General features: G+C 42.5%; 1 protein-coding gene across 2 annotated transcripts in view; it reads right to left on the minus strand.

Annotated features, from left to right (window-relative positions):
- Positions 1-19,323, minus strand: part of LOC139053358 (uncharacterized) — a 48,719-nt gene extending 29,396 nt beyond the window's left edge. Inside the window, exons 1-4 of one of the 2 annotated variants that reach the window (XR_011510432.1) lie at positions 19,183-19,323; positions 19,015-19,100; positions 18,805-18,898; positions 5,396-5,504 (exon numbers count right to left, since the gene is read on the minus strand). Coding sequence is in view for 1 of the 2 variants with exons in the window: in XM_070530370.1 (XP_070386471.1) it covers positions 2,154-2,818; positions 5,378-5,504; positions 7,536-7,658 (915 nt within the window). In the remaining variant the exon portion in view is untranslated. Of the gene's footprint in view, positions 1-2,153; positions 2,819-5,377; positions 5,505-7,535; positions 7,664-18,804; positions 18,899-19,014; positions 19,101-19,182 lie in introns of those variants that run through there. The other variant, XM_070530370.1, reaches the window with a different exon arrangement.
- Positions 19,324-19,883: the final 560 nt, after the last annotated feature.

Raw genomic sequence — 19,883 nt, forward strand, 5'->3', positions numbered from 1 at the left:
CCAGCATATCTAGAATATTCGTCATGCAAAGGGCATTGGCTCAAAGCTGGCATTAAGAATGGCAACGATATGGCTCAACACTGGTACTATGCTGGCAGCACGATGGCTGCTGCATTGGCATAACATTGGCCCAATCTTCGCTTTAACGCTGGTCCTACGATGGCTGCTGCATTGGCATAACATTGGTCCAATCTTGGCTTTAACGCTGGGCCAGCATTGAATTGGGTTGCCCTTTGCCAATATGCCAACATTGGTCAAACATTGGTACCATTTCTGCCAGCATTGGGCCATGGTTGGACCAATGCTGGTGTGCTGCCTGGGTGGTTGAGACGCACAACAAGAATGTTATTCCTTCAGCCTGCGTAGGACTAGCTGTGCCAATATGTCTTAAAATTGATGCAATCATGCATTTGTGCCATTAATGGACAAACTAATAGGGACCGATAGATTGGTAGACCAGTAGACTGGTAGAGACCAATAGACTGGTAGCCCATCAGACTGGTAGACCGTCAGACTGGTAGACCATCAGACTGGTAGACCATCAGACTGGTAGACCATCAGACCGGTAGACCATCAGACCGGTACACCATCAGACTGGTAGACCTTCAAGGTCCAAAATTATGTATAGCCATCAGACATGTAAGCCAGTAGCTTGATGGAATTTTGACTGGGTACCCTCATATTTTTGCCAAGGAGCTGACAGGCATGCTTGTAGAAAAACGACTTGTGGAAGAGCAATGGCCACTCCTCTCTGACTTCTGCCGTGCTATGGAATGGTGCATCAGAATTTATGAACCTTCGTTGTTCACTGTAGGTTGCATCCATACAGGTCTGTGCCAAGGGTACATCTATGTCTCGCAGTGTCTTCTGGGCCTCCCCTTTAGGAAACTGGATTTTTTTCAGCTACGGTTTCGACTGGTTGCAAGCACACTGGCTGCCAATTGGCACAGCCATATGAGTATTTCTTGGTCTTCACGCATGATGGCAATTCCTGCTGTTTCACACGGCCCCAAATTCTCTACTCTGTTCTCAAGTTACTGGAACAGGGAGTTCGCGGATGAACTCTCTCCTAGGCCGTGGTGAAACCTGCATCATGTCATGCGCAATGCACCTTACAAGATCTCTCCTTTCTCCGGGAGGAAGTGCCTGAGGTGCCTCTAATGCGACTTGAACACTTCTTGGCAGCCTCAAGAAAAATTGCAAGAAAAAGGTGACTTCGCGGTCCGTGGAGCTCTGACTTCGCGCTCCGCTTGAGAGCTCCACGGACCGCGTACGACAGCAGAACTTGGCTGAGATGTTCATAACAGCGTATGCTATCCGCGGACTATGTTATTTCACTAAGCCCGTGGGGTGGTTCAAGGACCCTTTAATGCTTTTGTCGCTGAAGATATCACTGCACCTACATTCACATAAGAAATCCTCTATGTTCCATCAGGTGTCCTTGCTACCATGTCAGTGTTAATCTTTGTTGCATTCTCTTTCATCCCTTGCCTTTCTCCATGTAGCCACACAAAGCTTCCAAAAAGCCCTGCTTTTCGCAGGAAGCTCTTCATTCTACTACATCCCTCACATGCATGTTCAAGTTCATGTGTACAAATATCCACATTCTCAAAGCAGAAATATGCCACTGACTTGAAGAGACGACTCAATATATAGCATTTGATATTAAAAATATGCTTCAGTGAAGCATTCCCTACATCACACGGGAAGCCAATCAGATTGCTCACCAAAGTGACATTACTACTACCCCCGTCTACATGGAATGCAGGTGTTGCAAACTCAATAAATTACACGGTTTACGCAAAGCACCTAACTTTGTATATCGATGAACACAGGGATCTACCCTACGACTCAGTTCACTTCTACATAGCCATGAAAACTGTTTCAGTGCTCCTCCTTTGTAGCAATTGCTACGAACGGTTGGATGTCTGATTTTTCCCTTTATTAGCGTCCCTCTACAGTAGGCACAATGAGTAAGCGAAAAGAAGACGCACTAAGACCATGTGCTGCTATTTCGGATAACATTTCAGACTTTCCTTCTAGAGGCCATTTCTTTTGTCTGACCTGAATTGTCTTATGAGTGATTTTCAATGTATGTAGCAAAGACTGGTAATGCGTAGACATAAGTATTTGCCATTAGAAGGAACTCTTACCCTCATATTTTTGCCAAGGAGCTGACAGGCATGCTTGTAGAAGAAGGACTTGTGGAACAGCAATGGCCACTCCTCTCTGACTTCTGCTGTGCTATGGACTGGTGCATCAGAATTTATGAACCTTCGTTGTTCACTGTAGGTTGCATCCATAGAGGTCTGTGCCAAGGGTACATCTATGTCTCGCAGTGTCTTCTGGGCCTCCCCTTTAGGAAACTGGATTTTTTCAGCTACGGTTTCGACTGGTTGCAAGCACACTGGCTGCCAATTGGCACAGCCATATGAGTATTTCTTGGTCTTCACGCATGATGGCAATTCCTGCTGTTTCACACGGCCCAAATTCTCTACTCTGTTCTCAAGTTGCTGGAACAGGGAAATATATCCTCGACCAAACACCTTGCCACTGACTGTGTGGTCCTGAAGGCAAGCAGGAAAACGCTTTACCATGGCCTCAGCAACACTGCGGATGAACTCTCTCCTAGGCCGTGGTGAAACCTGCATCATGTCATGCGCAATGCACCTTACAAGATCTCTCCTTTCTCCGGGAGGATGTGCCTGAGGTGCCTCTAATGCGACTTGAACACTTCTTGGCAGCCTCTCAAAATGAAAGTTGAACTGGGGTGTGCTCACTTCTTCAAAAATTGTCGCGCAGTCGGCTTGCGAGATACCTAAAGTACTGGAAAATGCAAACCTGTCAATGCGCCAAAGCTGTACTGGCACAAGGGGGTGGGGGAAGAGGCGGTAGTATTCTTTAAATGTCTATCTAGTAGAAATGTACGTTTTAGCTGCTGCTGACGTGCTGATTGGGTAGACTGGGGTGCCAGAGAGAAGGAAACAGGCACCCACAGCAAGTTGCCTTCTCACTTGTTCAGCTCCAGCAATCAGTGGCAGCTGAAATAGACATTTCACTTGGTGGACATTTACAGAATAACCTCCTGATGTGCGAAATATAAGCAGCTGCAAGACTTTTGGCTTTAGACACAGTACTTCTACACATCAACAGGCTTTCTGAAGCAACAGAGTGCAGCTGCATTGCTTACAGTGCACAGAGAAGTTTGTACCGAGCCTTCAATGATACTGAGTGGCTTTTAAGCCTGTAATCATGGCAGTGGCGAGTCAGGAACACCATGCCACTCTCGCAGAGCATAAATTGAAAACTCAGGACTGATTCTTTATTCAATTTTGTGTCTTGTGTAAATGCACTGAAAATGTGAACATGTTGACCCGGCGATTCTAAGAAAAATTAGCCCAATGTGGTTTAATGCTGCAAAATAAAGTACTTCACACCAACTTCAAGAGTGGCTGCATACAAGCATTGATTTAACTTCGTTTTTACAGCGCCTTTCAATTTATGTAGGTTGTGTGCCCTAGAGAAAGTATAAAATGAAATGCCAGCCTATAGACATCAACACAGTCATCTGTTGTGCCCCAAAAGTAATGCACAAGATTCTGCAAGGTTGTAACAATTTATACATTGACCAGACAGCCCACTAACTCATCCTAGGTAAACACTGAGCACTGTAGAATGAAGGTCATGGCCATCACATACCTGTCTGTACAAAGAATGTGACTGTACTTTATTTGTCAGAACTTATGTTCATGCACGCAAAATCAAATTGAAGAGAGCATATTCCATGAAACCACTTTGGTTACATCAGGGTTGGGCAGTTGCATTTGAGTAACGTTAGTGTACACCAAGCATTCGGACAACCTTTATGTAGTGTGTTTATATAGTTGCTTTACCATGCTCGCTGCAATAGATCACTGCTGTCAAATTTCCTTGCAAACAGTCCATTGATAATTCTGACACGCCATTTTCCCTTATTTTGTTCTCAATGCATGCCCCCCAATGATCTTTTTCAAGCAATATTTTCAATAATCTTTCATGCAAGAGCCCACTGTGTTCTGTCCTGACCTGCATTCCCATCCCACCATGAACCAAAAACAGAAATGTGCTAGATATTGTTCAATTACATTGGATCTGAGTGTAACAAATCCAGGAATTTCAGGAACCTTTTCTGCAATTAATGATACCCATTGGGTCAAAATTCAACTTGAGTCCCCCTATGCAGCATGCGTTATAATCATAGCATGGTTTTGGCGTGTGAAATCCCAGAATATGATTATTTTCAAAATTTTCCTGCATAAGAATAGACCAAGTATTTAAGACCACGATGACATCATTGCTTGCATTTGGGCATGAAATTTAAAAAAGCGAATACTGTCATTTATTTCAATTGCAATTCCTCAACCCCCTTTTACCAAAGAAATGTAAACAGTCTTGAAGGAAACTAAAAATAACTTGTTCTTGGAGTAGTTAGAAACTTGATGAAGCCATCATGGCGTAAATCAAGCAAGACATTAGGAACAAAAAGACTGGACGCCACAGCTGTTTATCCTAGAGGCTAGAAGAGAACACACAATAAAATGTGCATGTGAACGGGTTCATCAAGGTGATTACGAAAAGCCATCTTTTTTTTTCTCACTGCCATGTAGAACCACTGTGCATGCACACTTTATTGTTTTCTCTTCTAGCCTCTAGTAATAAATCAGTTGTGAATGTAGGGGCAGTGGTGCCCAGCCTTTTGTTCCTTGTGTCGTTTAATTTGTGTGACAATGGCTTCAAGTCTTAAAGGAGCACCACACCTGTAAGTTTTGTATCCTTGTAAATTTCACATGTGTCGCTCAACCACTGCTTCTGATAATTTTTTCAGCCATAAGATATGCAAATGAAAACTAGCCTGCACATTACACATTCATTACCGATACAATGCACTATTGGCAAGCCCATTAATTCACTGGTTCAAGGGGGCAGATTTCAAACGTGGCACTTTAGATGGTTGCTCAGTCAGTTTGTATTCAGCTTGTATTTGCATGCTCACTAATTCTCTGGATTTCAACAGAGCCGCTTGCTTATGCATCGTTTTCATTAAATACTTTCACTTGTAGAAATGTACTTGTCCGGTTATGTCTCTGTTGCCCATCTCTAAATGTGACAAAAAGTTGCGTACCAAGAAGTGCTGCTTCCTGGGCCAGTTGGTTCATACTGATACTTGAAGAAACTGCGAGCCACCTTCATGTTTGTGTGTCATTTTTTTGCTGATTTCCTCAAGTATCATTGTGTGCCAAGTAGCCAAGCACTCTGCTCTTCTAGGAATAATGTCAAAATGCAACAGTCTATCATTTAGTACACATAATTAATAAACAAGAAACATTACACATTTTACCTGAAGAATCATGCTCCACTGGTGGTATAACTTCAGCAACTATAAAGATCCTGTCATCCAGAGGGAGCTCCTTCAATGCATCTTGAAAGACATCTTCTTCAAGAAGAGTCCAGTCTTTCAAAAAAACCTGTTTAATGGTAGTGGCATTATCTTGTTACACATATGACCAAGTGAAAGCTTCACCAATTCGTGCACAAATACGCAATTTCAGCGATCACGCAAGCTTATTTTGCCGTAATTGTAACACTATAAAAACTTATCTTCCGAATTTGTGGCCTCAGAACATGCATCACATTATATTCAAGCTTGTCATGCAAATATGCTCTTTATCCTTTCTGGTGCTTCAAACTGCAGTAGCCAAACCACTAGACACCACAATGATTGCTGTTGCATGCTCATATGCAGGCACTACTGAAGTAGGGTTGGCAATATTGATGAATGTTTAACAGATTAAACGTATCTCACAAAATTACAAAATTATTAATCTTCATCGATGTCCACCTTTCATTTAATCAACTTAATTGATTAGGCCAGTTCGAGTAATCGTTTTCTAGAGTTAGACAGGAGTGGCGTGAAAATTTCGAAATCGTACTGGAGTGCTGGCGCACGAAAAGAGACTGTGCAGCTGTGGTAGAGCGACTGTCGACTTTTATTCCGGGTCCCGAGTGATGCCGAGCACTTCCCCTCTCTGCTCCCTCATTGCACATGCCACCATGCTGCCCTAAGCCGGAGCCTTGAAATGCCCTCGCAATTCATGGCCTAGAATAGCAACCCAGTCGTTCATTGTTGTGCCACTCTCAGTCCACTAAAGACGTGCCACAGCATGCACGCCAGTTTGGAGCATGTTTCACATAGTGATGGGGTTCATGTCGATTCCAGCAAATCTACAGCTTACAAGTATCTATCTAATATGCTGCTTGTGTGACCATTAAAAAAACATGTCAGTTTCACCCTAAACTCCCAGCCAATTGACATTACTTTATGTAGAATAGAGCATGTGGCTTAAAATGTTAAACCAGTAATTTTTTTCCTCCTGTGTATTGCAATTTTTGGCATAATTCAGTTGGACTTCAATTTTCACTTTTGCCATTTATTTATTTGTTGTTTAACTGCACTATACAAAGATTCACTAGAGCCATGTATGTGATTTAATTCTGCCCTAAGTGATATTCTTTAATATATACTGCTCTTTTCCAACACCACTAGTGTAAACTATATTAGTCTTTAACAAGTTAAAGATTGTCCTTTATTAAACGTTTATACACTCATGTTTCGAACTTTGTTCCACCTCTCAAACATTAAAACAGGGTCTTACAAAAGTATATAACCATGTTTCAACATTTTTAAAAGTGCCCAGCAAGAACTTTGATTACTTAGTTAATCAATTAAAGACCGTGCATTGTACACAAATGATCGATTGAAGGCTATGATGATGAATGTATAATCGATAATCACATAAAAATTAATCGGCCATCCCTATTCCTAGGTGCTGCCTGTCAATATCCTTGGTGCCATGGAGGACGATGTCTTACAGGCACCTGTTCTTAGGCACCATTCCTCTTTCTGTGCCAGCATCACTACGTGATAATTCCAACATATATTCCGTTTATTTTTCTGTGATCGCAAGTCCCCCCTCACATTATAGTCATGGTCGCATTATTTACAAGAAAATACAGTACTCCAGCTTTCTGCAGTGAAAGAAAATTCGCCGTCAGGTATAGAAGGGGTGAGAGGTTCTTTACATACAACTTGTGATGGATCAAAAAGACCTTTGTTACTGAATAAAGCACAGACAACAGGCTTAGCTGTTTCTTGTGAAAACAAAACTAGAAAATTGGATCTCAATTACTTTGCCAATGCATGATGATGATACTAATGTAAAGGTCATATTTTTACAGTGATTTTCACACATTCAAATGCTGGAAATGGGTAACTTCATTAACCAGTCATTACTGCCCATGAAAACAAGGGCAAATCATTAGTTCACTTTAGCTACAGAGCCCCTACACCTCTTGGTTGCCAAGTGGAATGAAGTAGCCAGTGCCACAGAGAAAAAATAAAGCTGTGCACCCAAGCTGCTGGCACGTGACTGAAGATAAGGGATCCATGCATAGCAAAGACCTACAACGCCGAGACCTAGACGAAGCACGAGTGTTACCTTTGCATTTTCCGACTTGCAAATGCCTTTCTCCTCTGCCTGTGCTAGCGCTTCTACAAGTGTGCTCGCTTGTGCCATTTTTTTCACACTGCAGTCTCCATTCCATATCTTCAGGAGTGGCATTTCTCCCGCAGTAGTTGAAGCAGCAGTTACATTTATAAATAAATTCAGTCTTTCATTTGGGAATATTGCTGTGTTTCAGCTGCTCAGAAGCTGTATCCCAAGTGGAAGCATTCTGTTTAATGCAGCAAAACAAAGCCATGCTTGAACTAAAGAACATTTTATTTGAGACACAAAGTGCAAATGCAAAAGAAATAAAATTGTTATGCATTTTCACAAGACCACTACTTCTTCAAACTAAAACCAGTTTTTGAAAAGGAGAAACATAAACACAGCCACAGGAAGGACAATACAAAGCAATGGGTACAATCACAGTAAAGAGGATCTTAAGGGATATGGAAGAGAAACAACAAAGCACTCTACGCTGAATAATACTTCCATAACCAATTGCAATAATTTTGCCGCAGGAGGATCATCGATATATGAAAAAATGAAACCCAAACTACCACTTTTTGATTTTCAATCCAAAACCCCTATGTCGATATGCCAGTTTGATGTCACGGGTTTAAAGCTGCAAACTGTCCCAAAATGCGTGCTTTTTCTACTGAACAACAATATTAAGATAGACCAGAGTTCCTTTTTATAATGCCCACCAGCTCATTTCCACATGCTTCAGCTTGGTCTTCTGTTGCATTCCAATAAGCATAAAGGTTTTGTCTTTGTTGTGGTGCTAATTCTGTTGCAGGCCCTAACCATTCGCAGTACCTCCATCTGCATTGACAGCTGTGTTCGCCAGGCAACTATAGTGCATCTTTGTTGTAAATTACAACACGGTAGAACTGCAAAAATTTGATCAACTTTGCTGCATGTACATACTGGTGGCTCCTGGACCTGACAGGGTTGGCTGTCACCAGCCGCCCCCTTTCCCTTCTCTCCACCCAACTCCTCGTCTGAACTTCGTCCACTTTACAGTCGGCAAGTATCTTCCCACATTAGAGCCACTGTAGAATAGCAAAACTTGTTATGTTCAATCTTTGGCTAGCTTAGAATACATTGTAGTTCTTTTTCACCAATGAAAAATAAACTAGTCCTGAGTAAACATAATCTAAACCCATGACGTCACAGCAAGATGGCGTGGAAACACCACCCATTGTTTTTGCGTCTATTCTGGCTTGCCTCTCGCAGCAATTGGCTTTTTTTGGCATTGTAGAAACGTAACTTACTGATAGAGTTGAACTTAATTTTCTGTTTAATGCCCCTTTAACCGGTAATGATGCTCAGAGTTTTTCACAGAAGGAAAAATTCAATCTCGAAACAGAATTGCCATTAAAGGAGTATGGCTGGTATGCTGTTCTGTCAAGAAGTTCATGTGCATGAAAAAGAACTGTTTCCTTTGTTGAGTTTTGCAGACCATACAGTTCAAGGCCAGGTAAAAGTGCTGCAGGTGTGTGTCGAAGCAGCAAGGCTACCGCTTCACTCTGGTCTTTAACAATGGCAATCACGGAACCAAACACTACACTGAATCGTGTGCCCGAGACAAGCACATATTCATTACATGCATAAGTGTAGCCCTCCACTGTAGCTTTTTTTAGCAGCACACAGTCATCAGAGAAGTCTTTTCTCTTCAAACTTCCGAGTACTTTCAACTGCTCGGACATGCTCATGCCTGTGAACTGACTGGCAATACAAAATAATCCACGTGCCGCCAAGAATGACTGAAAAAGCTGATGCCGTTCACTCAGTGTCTTGGTGACGTTCTTGTAGTTCCTGACAGATCGAATACATTCTTTAAAGTACTGATGCTTACTTTCGAACCTCATCGTCCACACATGACAAAGTGGGCCGAAGTGCTGCAAGAGTTCACTGTAATGCAACATGTTATGGTGCTTTGGCCTGAGTTTGTCTCTGGGAAACAGTTCACAGCGAGAAACAACATAGTCTTCAATCAGCACTTTCATATATGCAACCTGGGCAGCTGTTATCTTTGGAGCCATTAGAAGGTCTACTATTTGCATCAACGTGATGACAAGCTCCCAAACAGCATCATTCATGTCTACTACTTTGCTGCCCAAGTACACAGTAAATAATCTCAGCAAAGTCCAGTTCTGGAGTGCGTGGCCTCCAAGTTTGTTACTGTTGTAGGATACTTTAGCAGGCTTGTTACGCAAGTCATGAGCATTAAGCTTCATGGTAGCGATTCTGTTGTTCAAGTAGCCATATGTGAACCAGCCTTTGTTCACAAAGTAACGAATGCATAGTGCCAAATCATATTGCACCACACCTTCAAAAAGGTCATGGCCAATGCTTGGCGGCAAACCTGGGTTGCAAACATGAAAGTGTTTTAGAGCATGGAAAGGAGAATTTCCAGTCAAACCACAGTCGCTCTGCACACCATTTACATTGGCACGGCAGCCTAAACTTTCATTATAATTTTGGGGGGTACGACGTTCACCAACTGCATTAGGCACCTGCTCAAACACTGCGCGGGTCACAAGGCAAAATCTGCAAAAGTACATGGATGTGCTAAAGTTCTGTGTAAAGCCTCCCACCATGTGGCTTCCAAGATTGTCACCTGCAATGAAACTGAGGCGCACAACATAGTGAACCTCATTAATTGACAATCCTGATCTTTCAAGACTGACCAAATCCTTTACCAAAGGCTGCAAAACTATGTTTAGCCCAAACTCTCTTATATCCTTGTTGCGACAAAGCATCACCAGCTGCAAGCTTTCCACATTTGATCTACAATGCAGAGGCAAATTGCCTAGTGTCATGTACACACCAAGTAACTTGAAATTTCCTTTCACTGATCCCAACGGATTTACAATTTCAAATTCATCTTGGTACAGTATGATTTGTATCACATTCTCTTGTTCTCTGAAAGGTTGGCACAAAGTAAAGTCACTGAAACAGTCATCAGACATAGTCCGAGAGGTAGGTAACTGCTTGCTTGCAGGTGAAAAGTGCCACAAGAATTGTATAAGGTCTGCTACTGGCACATAGTGGCAAATGGAAGCACTGTTTTGCCTGTTGAGGCCTAAATGAATCTCAGATGGGCTCACATAACAAAACTTATTTTTGTAGTACTTGTACCGTTGATAACATGAAGCCAGTGTTTGCGATGCTGTGTTGAGGTTGTCATTAGCAAGATGAGACTGCACTGCAGCAAACGTCTCCTGTGGAACTATTGCGGCTACCTCTTTCAGTGATACATCCTGGCTCAACCTATGAAGATTTTTTATGCCTTCTGCTATATATTGCACAGTTCTAGCTGGCACATGGTGCTTACACTCAAGTTCGAGAAGTAACAAAGCAAAATTCTCTATGTAAAGGTCATGTTCAGAACTATGTGCACTGGGTTCCCCACAAGAACCATCCTTCGAACTTTCATCTGAAAGATCCATTAGTTAATTACCTAAAACCATTTGGTCTTCCAGCTCAGGGCTTAGGTTTGTTGCCTGCGTGTGCTCTAAAGCACTCTTTGCATTGTGGCTTGTACACACATGCGTCCGAAATGATGCACCAGAACGCAGTACACTTGTACAACCTTCAAACGGACAAGAAAGGCAATTGAAACCACTGTTAAAGTGGTCAGCAATGTGCGAAATAAAGTCTGTGCGAGTGGTCTGTAGTCTCCCACATTGCGACACACTACACTGATAAGTATTGGAGTGTCACTGGCACTCGCTGATTTGGTTCCTGTGATGCCTTGAGATATGTTGCCTGAAGCTCCCGTAGGTTTTCAAAACAGCATGGCACTCCTTGACGTGGCATAAGGCACCGTCCACCAAGGTACTGTGGAAGGCGAAATGTTCAAAGTAGGACTTGAAGGTTGTAAAAGATTTTGCACAGAGGCGGCAAGTGTTCATCTTGCATCACTGATGATGGTACTACAATAGAAAAAGCAAATTCTTTTGTAAAACTATTGCACCCATTAAATACTCCAGATTTAATAAGCTTGACTAAGTTTCTATTTTCTGCACTCATTTCCATCTTCGTCACATGAAAGCAGACTGACGAATATACACTGTTTGCAACAGATACTGATTATTATTAGGCTTTACAGTCAGATTACACGCAAGTGCACTGCAGACATAAGATAAAACAATGTAATGTTCTCTAATGACAATGTTTAGATACCCTTCTGTTAGCATGAAGGTAGTTTAACATTATGATCCAACACACCTGTGAGGGCTTGCGAAATCCACAAGACTCACTATGCACTGCGAAGGGTTGAAATACATATGTTCAGCAACACTTAACTGGCAAAAAGATGAACTATCTCAATCACTGAAGGACAGCACTATGCCTACTTCTGTGTCCTGTGGGCAAGGGAATGAGAGCGAGTGAACTGTGGCATCGTTGGCAGACGTCGTCTGCTCCGGGACTACTACTAGTAGCCGGTTCCAACTGCAATACGGCATGTAATTACGACAGTATTCCTTAATAGCCTCTGCTAAAATGTCCACTACTTCTATTTACTAATGTTACAAAAAGAAATCTCGGAAAATTTACAATATATGATACGATACCACAGTTTTTGTGTGTCCCATACGTAGAAGAATACGTAAATGATCCATGGTAGAGTGTACAAGCGCGACTTGGACGAGGACGAAGAAAGAAACAGATACACAGACACAGCGCTTCACTTTCAACTATATATTTTATTTTCGCACGCATCGATAAATATATACCGTGCGAGCGGAAACAAACGTGACAGCAAAAAAGAACATTGATTGGTACATTTGGTTGAACCGGACACGTGTGCAAGGCAAGGGAAAAAAAGGGGAAAAAAATCTACTACAATTGTCCCGAAGACAAGCCAAGGAATCGTATCTCCTTTTCCGAAAGTGATACCGAAGGTTTGCTTACGCACTTTTGCTGTAATTTTGCTATCTCGTGTGCCTCTACAATCTCCCTCGTCATCCTGCTATGAGCCTTATACAGAACGGAAGTGCTTTCAAACATGGGCTTGCAGGAACAATCTCGGCAGTGAATGCCCAAGTGACCCGAGATTACCTTATTGACATTGTATTGATGCTCCCTTAATCTATCGTTGATGCATCTGCCGGTTTGACCAATATACGTATTTCCGCATGAAAGTGGGATGGCATAGACAACGTTATGAGTACAGGTTACAAATTGTTGGCGATGTTGGGTAGAACATGAGGGCCTTCTGTTATTTTCTGTGTTAACCTGTTTGCATAGCTTCTGTAGACGCTCAGGGGCAGAGAAAACTACGTCTACTCCCGATTTCGCCGCTATTCTTCTGAGATTATGAGAAATGCAATGAATGTATGGCACCACAGCAACTTTCTTTGCTCTAGCATTGGTACTACTTGCATTCGACGCGTTTTTGCATTTTTTGCTTAAGCCCTCCGCGACAGAAGTTAGCATGCGCATCGGGTAACCAGAATCTGCCAGGCGCTTGGCCTGCTCTTTGAGACTGGCTTCCATTTTGTGGTCACATGACTTCGTCAAAGAATTGTTGAAACACGATGTCACTACTGCGCGTTTTACAAGTTTTGAATGAGCAGAATGAAATGGTAGGACAGGCTTATTGCCTCTCGGCTGATAACTCCAGCATGTCATTTGTGGATAAAAGTATAAACCCAAGTCTAAAAACCTTATGAAATTGCCTATGGGGACTTCATATGTCAAAGACAAAGGGGACAACACTTTAGTGAATGAGGTTACGGTTTTTGAAACCAGCGAGTCAAAATTGTGCGATTTGTTATTTAGAATGATTAGAAAATCGTCAACGAATCTGAACACTTTCACGACATCGGTGTCATTTTTTAGACGTTCATCAAGAACCTGGTCACGGTTAGCTAGAAACAAGTCACTTAAGCAGGGAGCAATACATGACCCAATGCATATGCCATCTTTTTGTTTGACAACATTTCCTTCCCAAGTCGCGTAAGTCGAGTTAACATAAAAACGAAGAAGTTCTAAAAATCTGTCGCTAGTTAAACCACAAGCGTTCTGAAAACGAACCGCCCCAAACTTGTCAATGCTATCAGATACACATTGCATCACGTCATTCTGTGGGAGGGAATAGTACAGATCTTTTAAGTCAATAGAAAAAGCGACCATATCTCTGTTTTGACAGTCTTTAAAGAAATCCACTACTTGTTCTGATTTAGTCACCAAAAATGGGTCGTCGATTGGCAGGAGCTTTAAGTGCTTTTGTAAGTAGGTTGCTACATGTTTCTGCCAAGTAGCATTCTCAGACACAATCACTCTGAGGGGACATTCCGGCTTATGCGTTTTTGCAGAAAAAAACAATTCAAGGTCCCCCTTCGTGCTTTTTTCAATAGACCGGGAATACGGTCTATTTTTTCATGCGGAAATACGTATATTGGTCAAACCGGCAGATGCATCAACGATAGATTAAGGGAGCATCAATAAAATGTCAATAAGGTAATCTCGGGTCACTTGGGCATTCACTGCCGAGATTGTTCCTGCAAGCCCATGTTTGAAAGCACTTCCGTTCTGTATAAGGCTCATAGCAGGATGACGAGGGAGATTGTAGAGGCACACGAGATAGCAAAAAAACACAGCAAAAGTGCGTAAGCAAACCTTCGGTATCACTTTCGGAAAAGGAGATACGATTCCTTGGCTTGTCTTCGGGACAATTGTAGTAGATTTTTTTCCCCTTTTTTTCCCTTGCCTTGCACACGTGTCCGGTTCAACCAAATGTACCAATCAATGTTCTTTTTTGCTGTCACGTTTGTTTCCGCTCGCACGGTATATATTTATCGATGCGTGCGAAAATAAAATATATAGTTGAAAGTGAAGCGCTGTGTCTGTGTATCTGTTTCTTTCTTCGTCCTCGTCCAAGTCGCGCTTGTACACTCTACCATGGATTCTAACCAACTAGCCCGCCAGCGTGTTTTAACGTAAATGATCACAACATGCCAAAATAGAAGAGAGGCGTGCAGACAGGACACAAGAGTAGAGAAGTGGACAACACGAACGCCGACTATCAACTGAAGGGAGCACTGAGGCGAAAAATGAAAGAAGACACAAAACTCATCTGCGCAATCCTTACCAACTAGCTCAGCTTTCTGTTGTTCTAAACAACATGCCCGATGCGTCATCTGTCGTGCTGTGGCAAAAACTGTCTTTTCCTCCTCACCTGACCGTGACTTTATAGGGCCATCCGAATGCAATGTCACTGCCTAGCAGATTCTTCTCCTCAAATACTACTTTCCTCAAGGTTAAGACACACAAACCATGATTTACTATCATGTTCACTATGAGCTGCAATGCACAATCCATGGCCAGAGCACTAACGTGAAACTCTCAAGAAGCGGGTTTGGCCATTTCATACACATACCTTCTGTGCTTTCAATCATCAGCTTCTTTACAGTGAAAATACACTGGCCCACTGAGCTACGTGATGCCCTAAGCCCTTAGTGCAGCATGCTTCGTCATGGTGCATTGCTGCCTTAGGAAATGTAAAGTCATATACTCAAAAAAGATCACACAAGGCACGTACTGACACCTCTCATAACGATCAACATAAGGAAAACATTGAACGAAAACCAAACAGTGCTACAACTCCCCACACAATCATATCCCTGTCATAAGGGGAGACTTCATGCCATTTTTATCTAATGACATTCTATCCATCAAATGACACTAAATACTGTGTGCTGCTACATGGCAGAATATTGACACTGAATATGAATGTGTCATTTGCAGATGATGGCAATCACAATTTGTCAAAGACTAGGAGGTACAGAAAAGTTTGTGTATGTGCAAAATGTTTTAAAATATATGTGTCTTTAACAAAAAATTATTTTTTAGCATGACATAGCAGCAGAACAGCCATTTAAAATTTTGGTACAGGTCCTGGCGCAGCAACAAGCACTTTTGGCACAGTGTCAAACATATGTATATGCCACATACTGTGTCAATTTTAACTCAACTAGTCAATAAATATAGAAGTTGCCTTTATGTCAACCAATAAGACATTTCGACTAGAAATTACCATAGTAGTATAATTTATGCGTATTATAATGTGTTCCCTACATGCATATTGCATTGTAGAGGCGCTTCTACAATTTAGGCTTGCAATAGGCGCTGCACATATAGCATGCATTAACCAAAGAAGCACAAAAGATATGCCGAACTAGAGCACTTCAGAAAGACCACATCCTAAGATATGCCCGCTTAAACCAAAGCTAAAGGGAAGATGTCCACAGGTGTCTTCTAATGTGCACAATTTCTTTCTCCATAACCGTGCAGTGCAACACACCAAAGCTGATGATATTGCCACCACAACATCTGCTTCACTAATCATGCAGGGTCGCTAAGAAGGTCCTTATTCATAAGCAAATACATGTCAGCAGTTGAGTAGATGTACTACAATATATTTTTTTAAAGTCGCACCGCCAATAACAATACTAAATACTGTGTGACTGGACATTATCTGAGAATCCTTTTCGAACCGACATCATCCTTGAGTGAGCTCCGTGCAACACTAGTACGAGGAATACTGCAGTGCTGCACGAAGGGAACGAAAAAAAAGAAAGAGCAGTACAGCCGCACATTGTAACCAGTGTTTTGGAATGTAGCACAATGGAACATCAGCCAGAAATATAGGCAACACAAACAGCATGGAAACAGTGAATTGAGAACCTATCGCTTCCGCTATATCTGTGGTTGTGGCTGCTCCATTAACTTCATGCTTTATGTACTGGTTTCAGTTTTATTATGACGGCAGCATCAACAGTAGGGAGCTCTTGTTCTTATACTTCTTTAGGTACAGGCATGGCACAATTTTACGCCAAAATTATTTTTTGGAGCAGAATAGCACAGAAGACCGCCCTTGGCATAATTTCGATCAAATGGCACAGCTATTCCACCACTAAGTGGCAATTTTTATCTGCAAATCTTTTAATACATTTCTGTCCTCTTGAGATTGCACTTATGACATGGTGCTAAACACAGTCTAAAATGCGCTTGGCAATGTTGCTGGAAATGAGAATACTAAAAATTTTGGGAATAATTAACTTTAGTGTTTTGTTACCCTTAAAGAATGAAAGAACAAGAAACAAAACAGTGAAAATTGAAAGCATTAATTGCTATAATTATCTGCTCACTTTTTATTATGTTGTTTGTTTGCAGCCTCTCTTCAGTGAGAAAACTCATCCGGTACACAAGCGTATTCGAACTGATTCAGCAAAATGAGTTGTTTCCAAATTCAATTTTCTTTAATGGTACATCTGTTGTGGCTTCGACGGGGCGGCCGGACGAAGGACCTACGGCATGAGGCCTAAACGGCTGGGGCCCGCAGCGCCTCAAGATAGAGCCGGACTGCTTCAATTGGGGACCAGACCAAGAATGATTTTATTACAGCGAGGGGAAATGCAGCAGGCAACTTACAGCGTTTGGCGCTGAGTGGCGCCCTGACGCAAACGACCCAAAACCTAGCCGTAATCCAACACAGGAGACCACAACATCCACATGTAGCAACCGACTAGTGACATTACATGCAGATGTCATTAGACACACATGACATTAAATCTACTAGTGTGATCTGGGTCACATTAGCTTAGATGTGGAAGCTTTTTTCTCCGTAAATGTAATTGAAGGCTGACTAAAAGTTTGGGCATCTGATGGATGTGGGAAGCCGCCATAATCTGGCGACTAATTTTATCGGCATTCTCAAATAAGCAGTCATTTCTCTAACAAAGAACAGAAGACAGGTAGTGTTGGCCTAGGTAAGAATATGTATCATGCTTTATATAGATGCACATGTTATACCAAATGTGCACCCGTGAGCAAAAGTATGCAAACTGCAGGAGTGTACGCCAAGCTGCATTCACGCATCATCTGCTGCTGTGTGATGTTGCTTTTCCTTACAAGGTACACTGCTCATTGGCTAAACATCAACACAGTGATGCTTCCTGTGCTCCATCACATCTGAAATGCTGTTTCAAAGAGTGACTGCAGCAGAGCTGGTTAGCACATCTGATGCACATTGCATTTATTTGATTATTCTACGTTCTATACCACTTTCTTTCACATAGAATGTCTTGCTTCTAGTTCGGTGTTATATTATTGGAAGTGGTTCCAATGCTTGCTGCTGCTCATTCAAACACGGTTGTGTAATTGGTGTCTTTTGTCACACAAATGAACTGTAGCAGATCAACATCATAATCTATGAAAGCAACGGCAGCATGCCGACTTGCCTTCAGAGTCCTCAAGAGGTGAAAACTGCAGGTTGTGACTTCAGCCAATTATGCAACCTTATCTGTTTGCAAGGGGACAACTTTTAACGACTAGAGCAGCATGTATGCCTTGGTACTTATCTTTTCGTGCACATGGTACTGCTCCCACAGCGGTCTATGGTGATTCTTATATGTGCATTCTTTGTTGTCATACTCAATGAACAGTTCCTGTTGCAAAAGCTCTTGGGAGATGAAAGCTGTACAGTGCCCCTATTTTCATTTATTAATACACTGAGTGTTCTGTTGCTTGGCAGAACACAGTGGTACCTTGATACTATGCCACTGTTCTTTGCACAACAAAGGTCAGAGTGTGCAAAACTGTGCTATGGTGGCTTGAAGGCACGGTTGGAGCATTGCTGCGGGCAACAAGCGACGCTGTGTGCAATTGACAATGATGATTGCCGAGGAAAGCACGACGTGAATGCCTACATTTGAGTGGAGCCACAGCTGCTGTGGTACATTCATCACTTGTCAGCTAAAGCCAAATTTATAGCCTTACATATTATGTACAACAGGAACCAACCACTCTGCTGAAAAATGTGCACAAACTTATGTGTCCTACACGCCACACATTCAAAGGCATGGTAGTGACTGGTGCTGTAGAAGCCGCGGAGCGCCTTTTTCGTTGCTAAATACTTTTTTTCGTCGCGGTGCCAGATTGGATTTTTTACAAGTACTGCCCCAGAAGGACATATGTAACCTGCAAACAGAGGCCACATTGTAGGCCGGTCGGGTTCTAGCTTCGGTGTTCCCGTTGCCGCTTTGGTGTCCTGGCGGAGCCGCCAATAATACGAAATAATGACACGTTCTTAGAACTGGTAAAATAACACGACTGCAGAAACATAATTACGCCCAGCCGCTATAGCTTGTGACACTTAGTTCAGCACTGCGGCGCCCAGCGACTTCTACACCTGTCAGAACTTCGCCCATTAAAAGACATGACTGCACAATTGCGTCCATCATACCTGAAGCGTCGCACAGGTTACTGGAGGAAAAGATGCGATGCGTGTTCTTATGTACAGTGAAAATCAAGTTAAGACGTCAGGAACAAGCGCCGACCTGCAGAAAAGAAAACGATAAGCGCTCTACAATGCGCCACGTGCGTATTGCCTACTTGATTAGATCCTCCGCGTTTTCAAGCGACGATTTGGACACGATGGAACACACAAAATTACCTGGGAGAAAGTAGCACGTCACACGACGCAAGAATCGTTGAAGCTGCTTGAACTGCAGATCTACGGCGAGCTAAGTTGACCATCAGCTGCACAAGGAAAGACGGCATACATGAAGCCAACACTTAAGAAAACTTGCGCTCAATAAAAGACGCAGGTCACAAAACATACCTGATTAGTATTACGATGTGTCAACGTGGTGATGCCAAATCGCACGCAGAAGTAACACGGACAGGGCACTACAGCACAATCAACATGACAACATGACAACTGCAAAAAGCGCTAACGGCATTGTTCCTTTTCTAATGCCCCTTGGCGCGAAACCAATGAATCGCGGCGAAACGAAAGTCTGGCGCGATTCAAGGTATGCGCGTTGGCCAATGCTGTGGGCGAGAGTGATCGGTACTTATGGAGAGATGTGAGAAGTACCTATTCTAACTGGAGCGACTCGCTTACGCAGACGTTCTCGAAGAAGTGTGACAGGGGGGCTATTGCACATCACATTTAGCCGCATATTTGCTGTTTTTATTTGCCGCTGAGAAACTTGGCGAAGAATGAGCAAAGTTGCAGTTATAGTTTCATGGCGGTTATATTGAGTCGCATATTTGCTGTTTTTTATCAGAGTCCCACCGTGCGTTTTCGATCGCGATAGATCCTGATCCGGATCGAATTCCTCGTTTTTTTTTACTTGCGATTGTCTCCACTCCGCAGCTTGCACAAAGGAGCCAATCGGGATTTGAAAAATTCGAGAGCGATGGGGCTCCATCTTTGTTGAAAGGCCTCGCGTGACAGCGGTACTATTATTTGTTTCAAAGGCTTGGTAAAGAACCCAAAATAGTTGGAAGCTGAAGCGAGTTTGCAATAAAGCACTG

Source organism: Dermacentor albipictus, unplaced genomic scaffold (genome assembly GCF_038994185.2).
Source record: "Dermacentor albipictus isolate Rhodes 1998 colony unplaced genomic scaffold, USDA_Dalb.pri_finalv2 scaffold_96, whole genome shotgun sequence".
NCBI lineage: Eukaryota > Metazoa > Arthropoda > Arachnida > Ixodida > Ixodidae > Dermacentor > Dermacentor albipictus.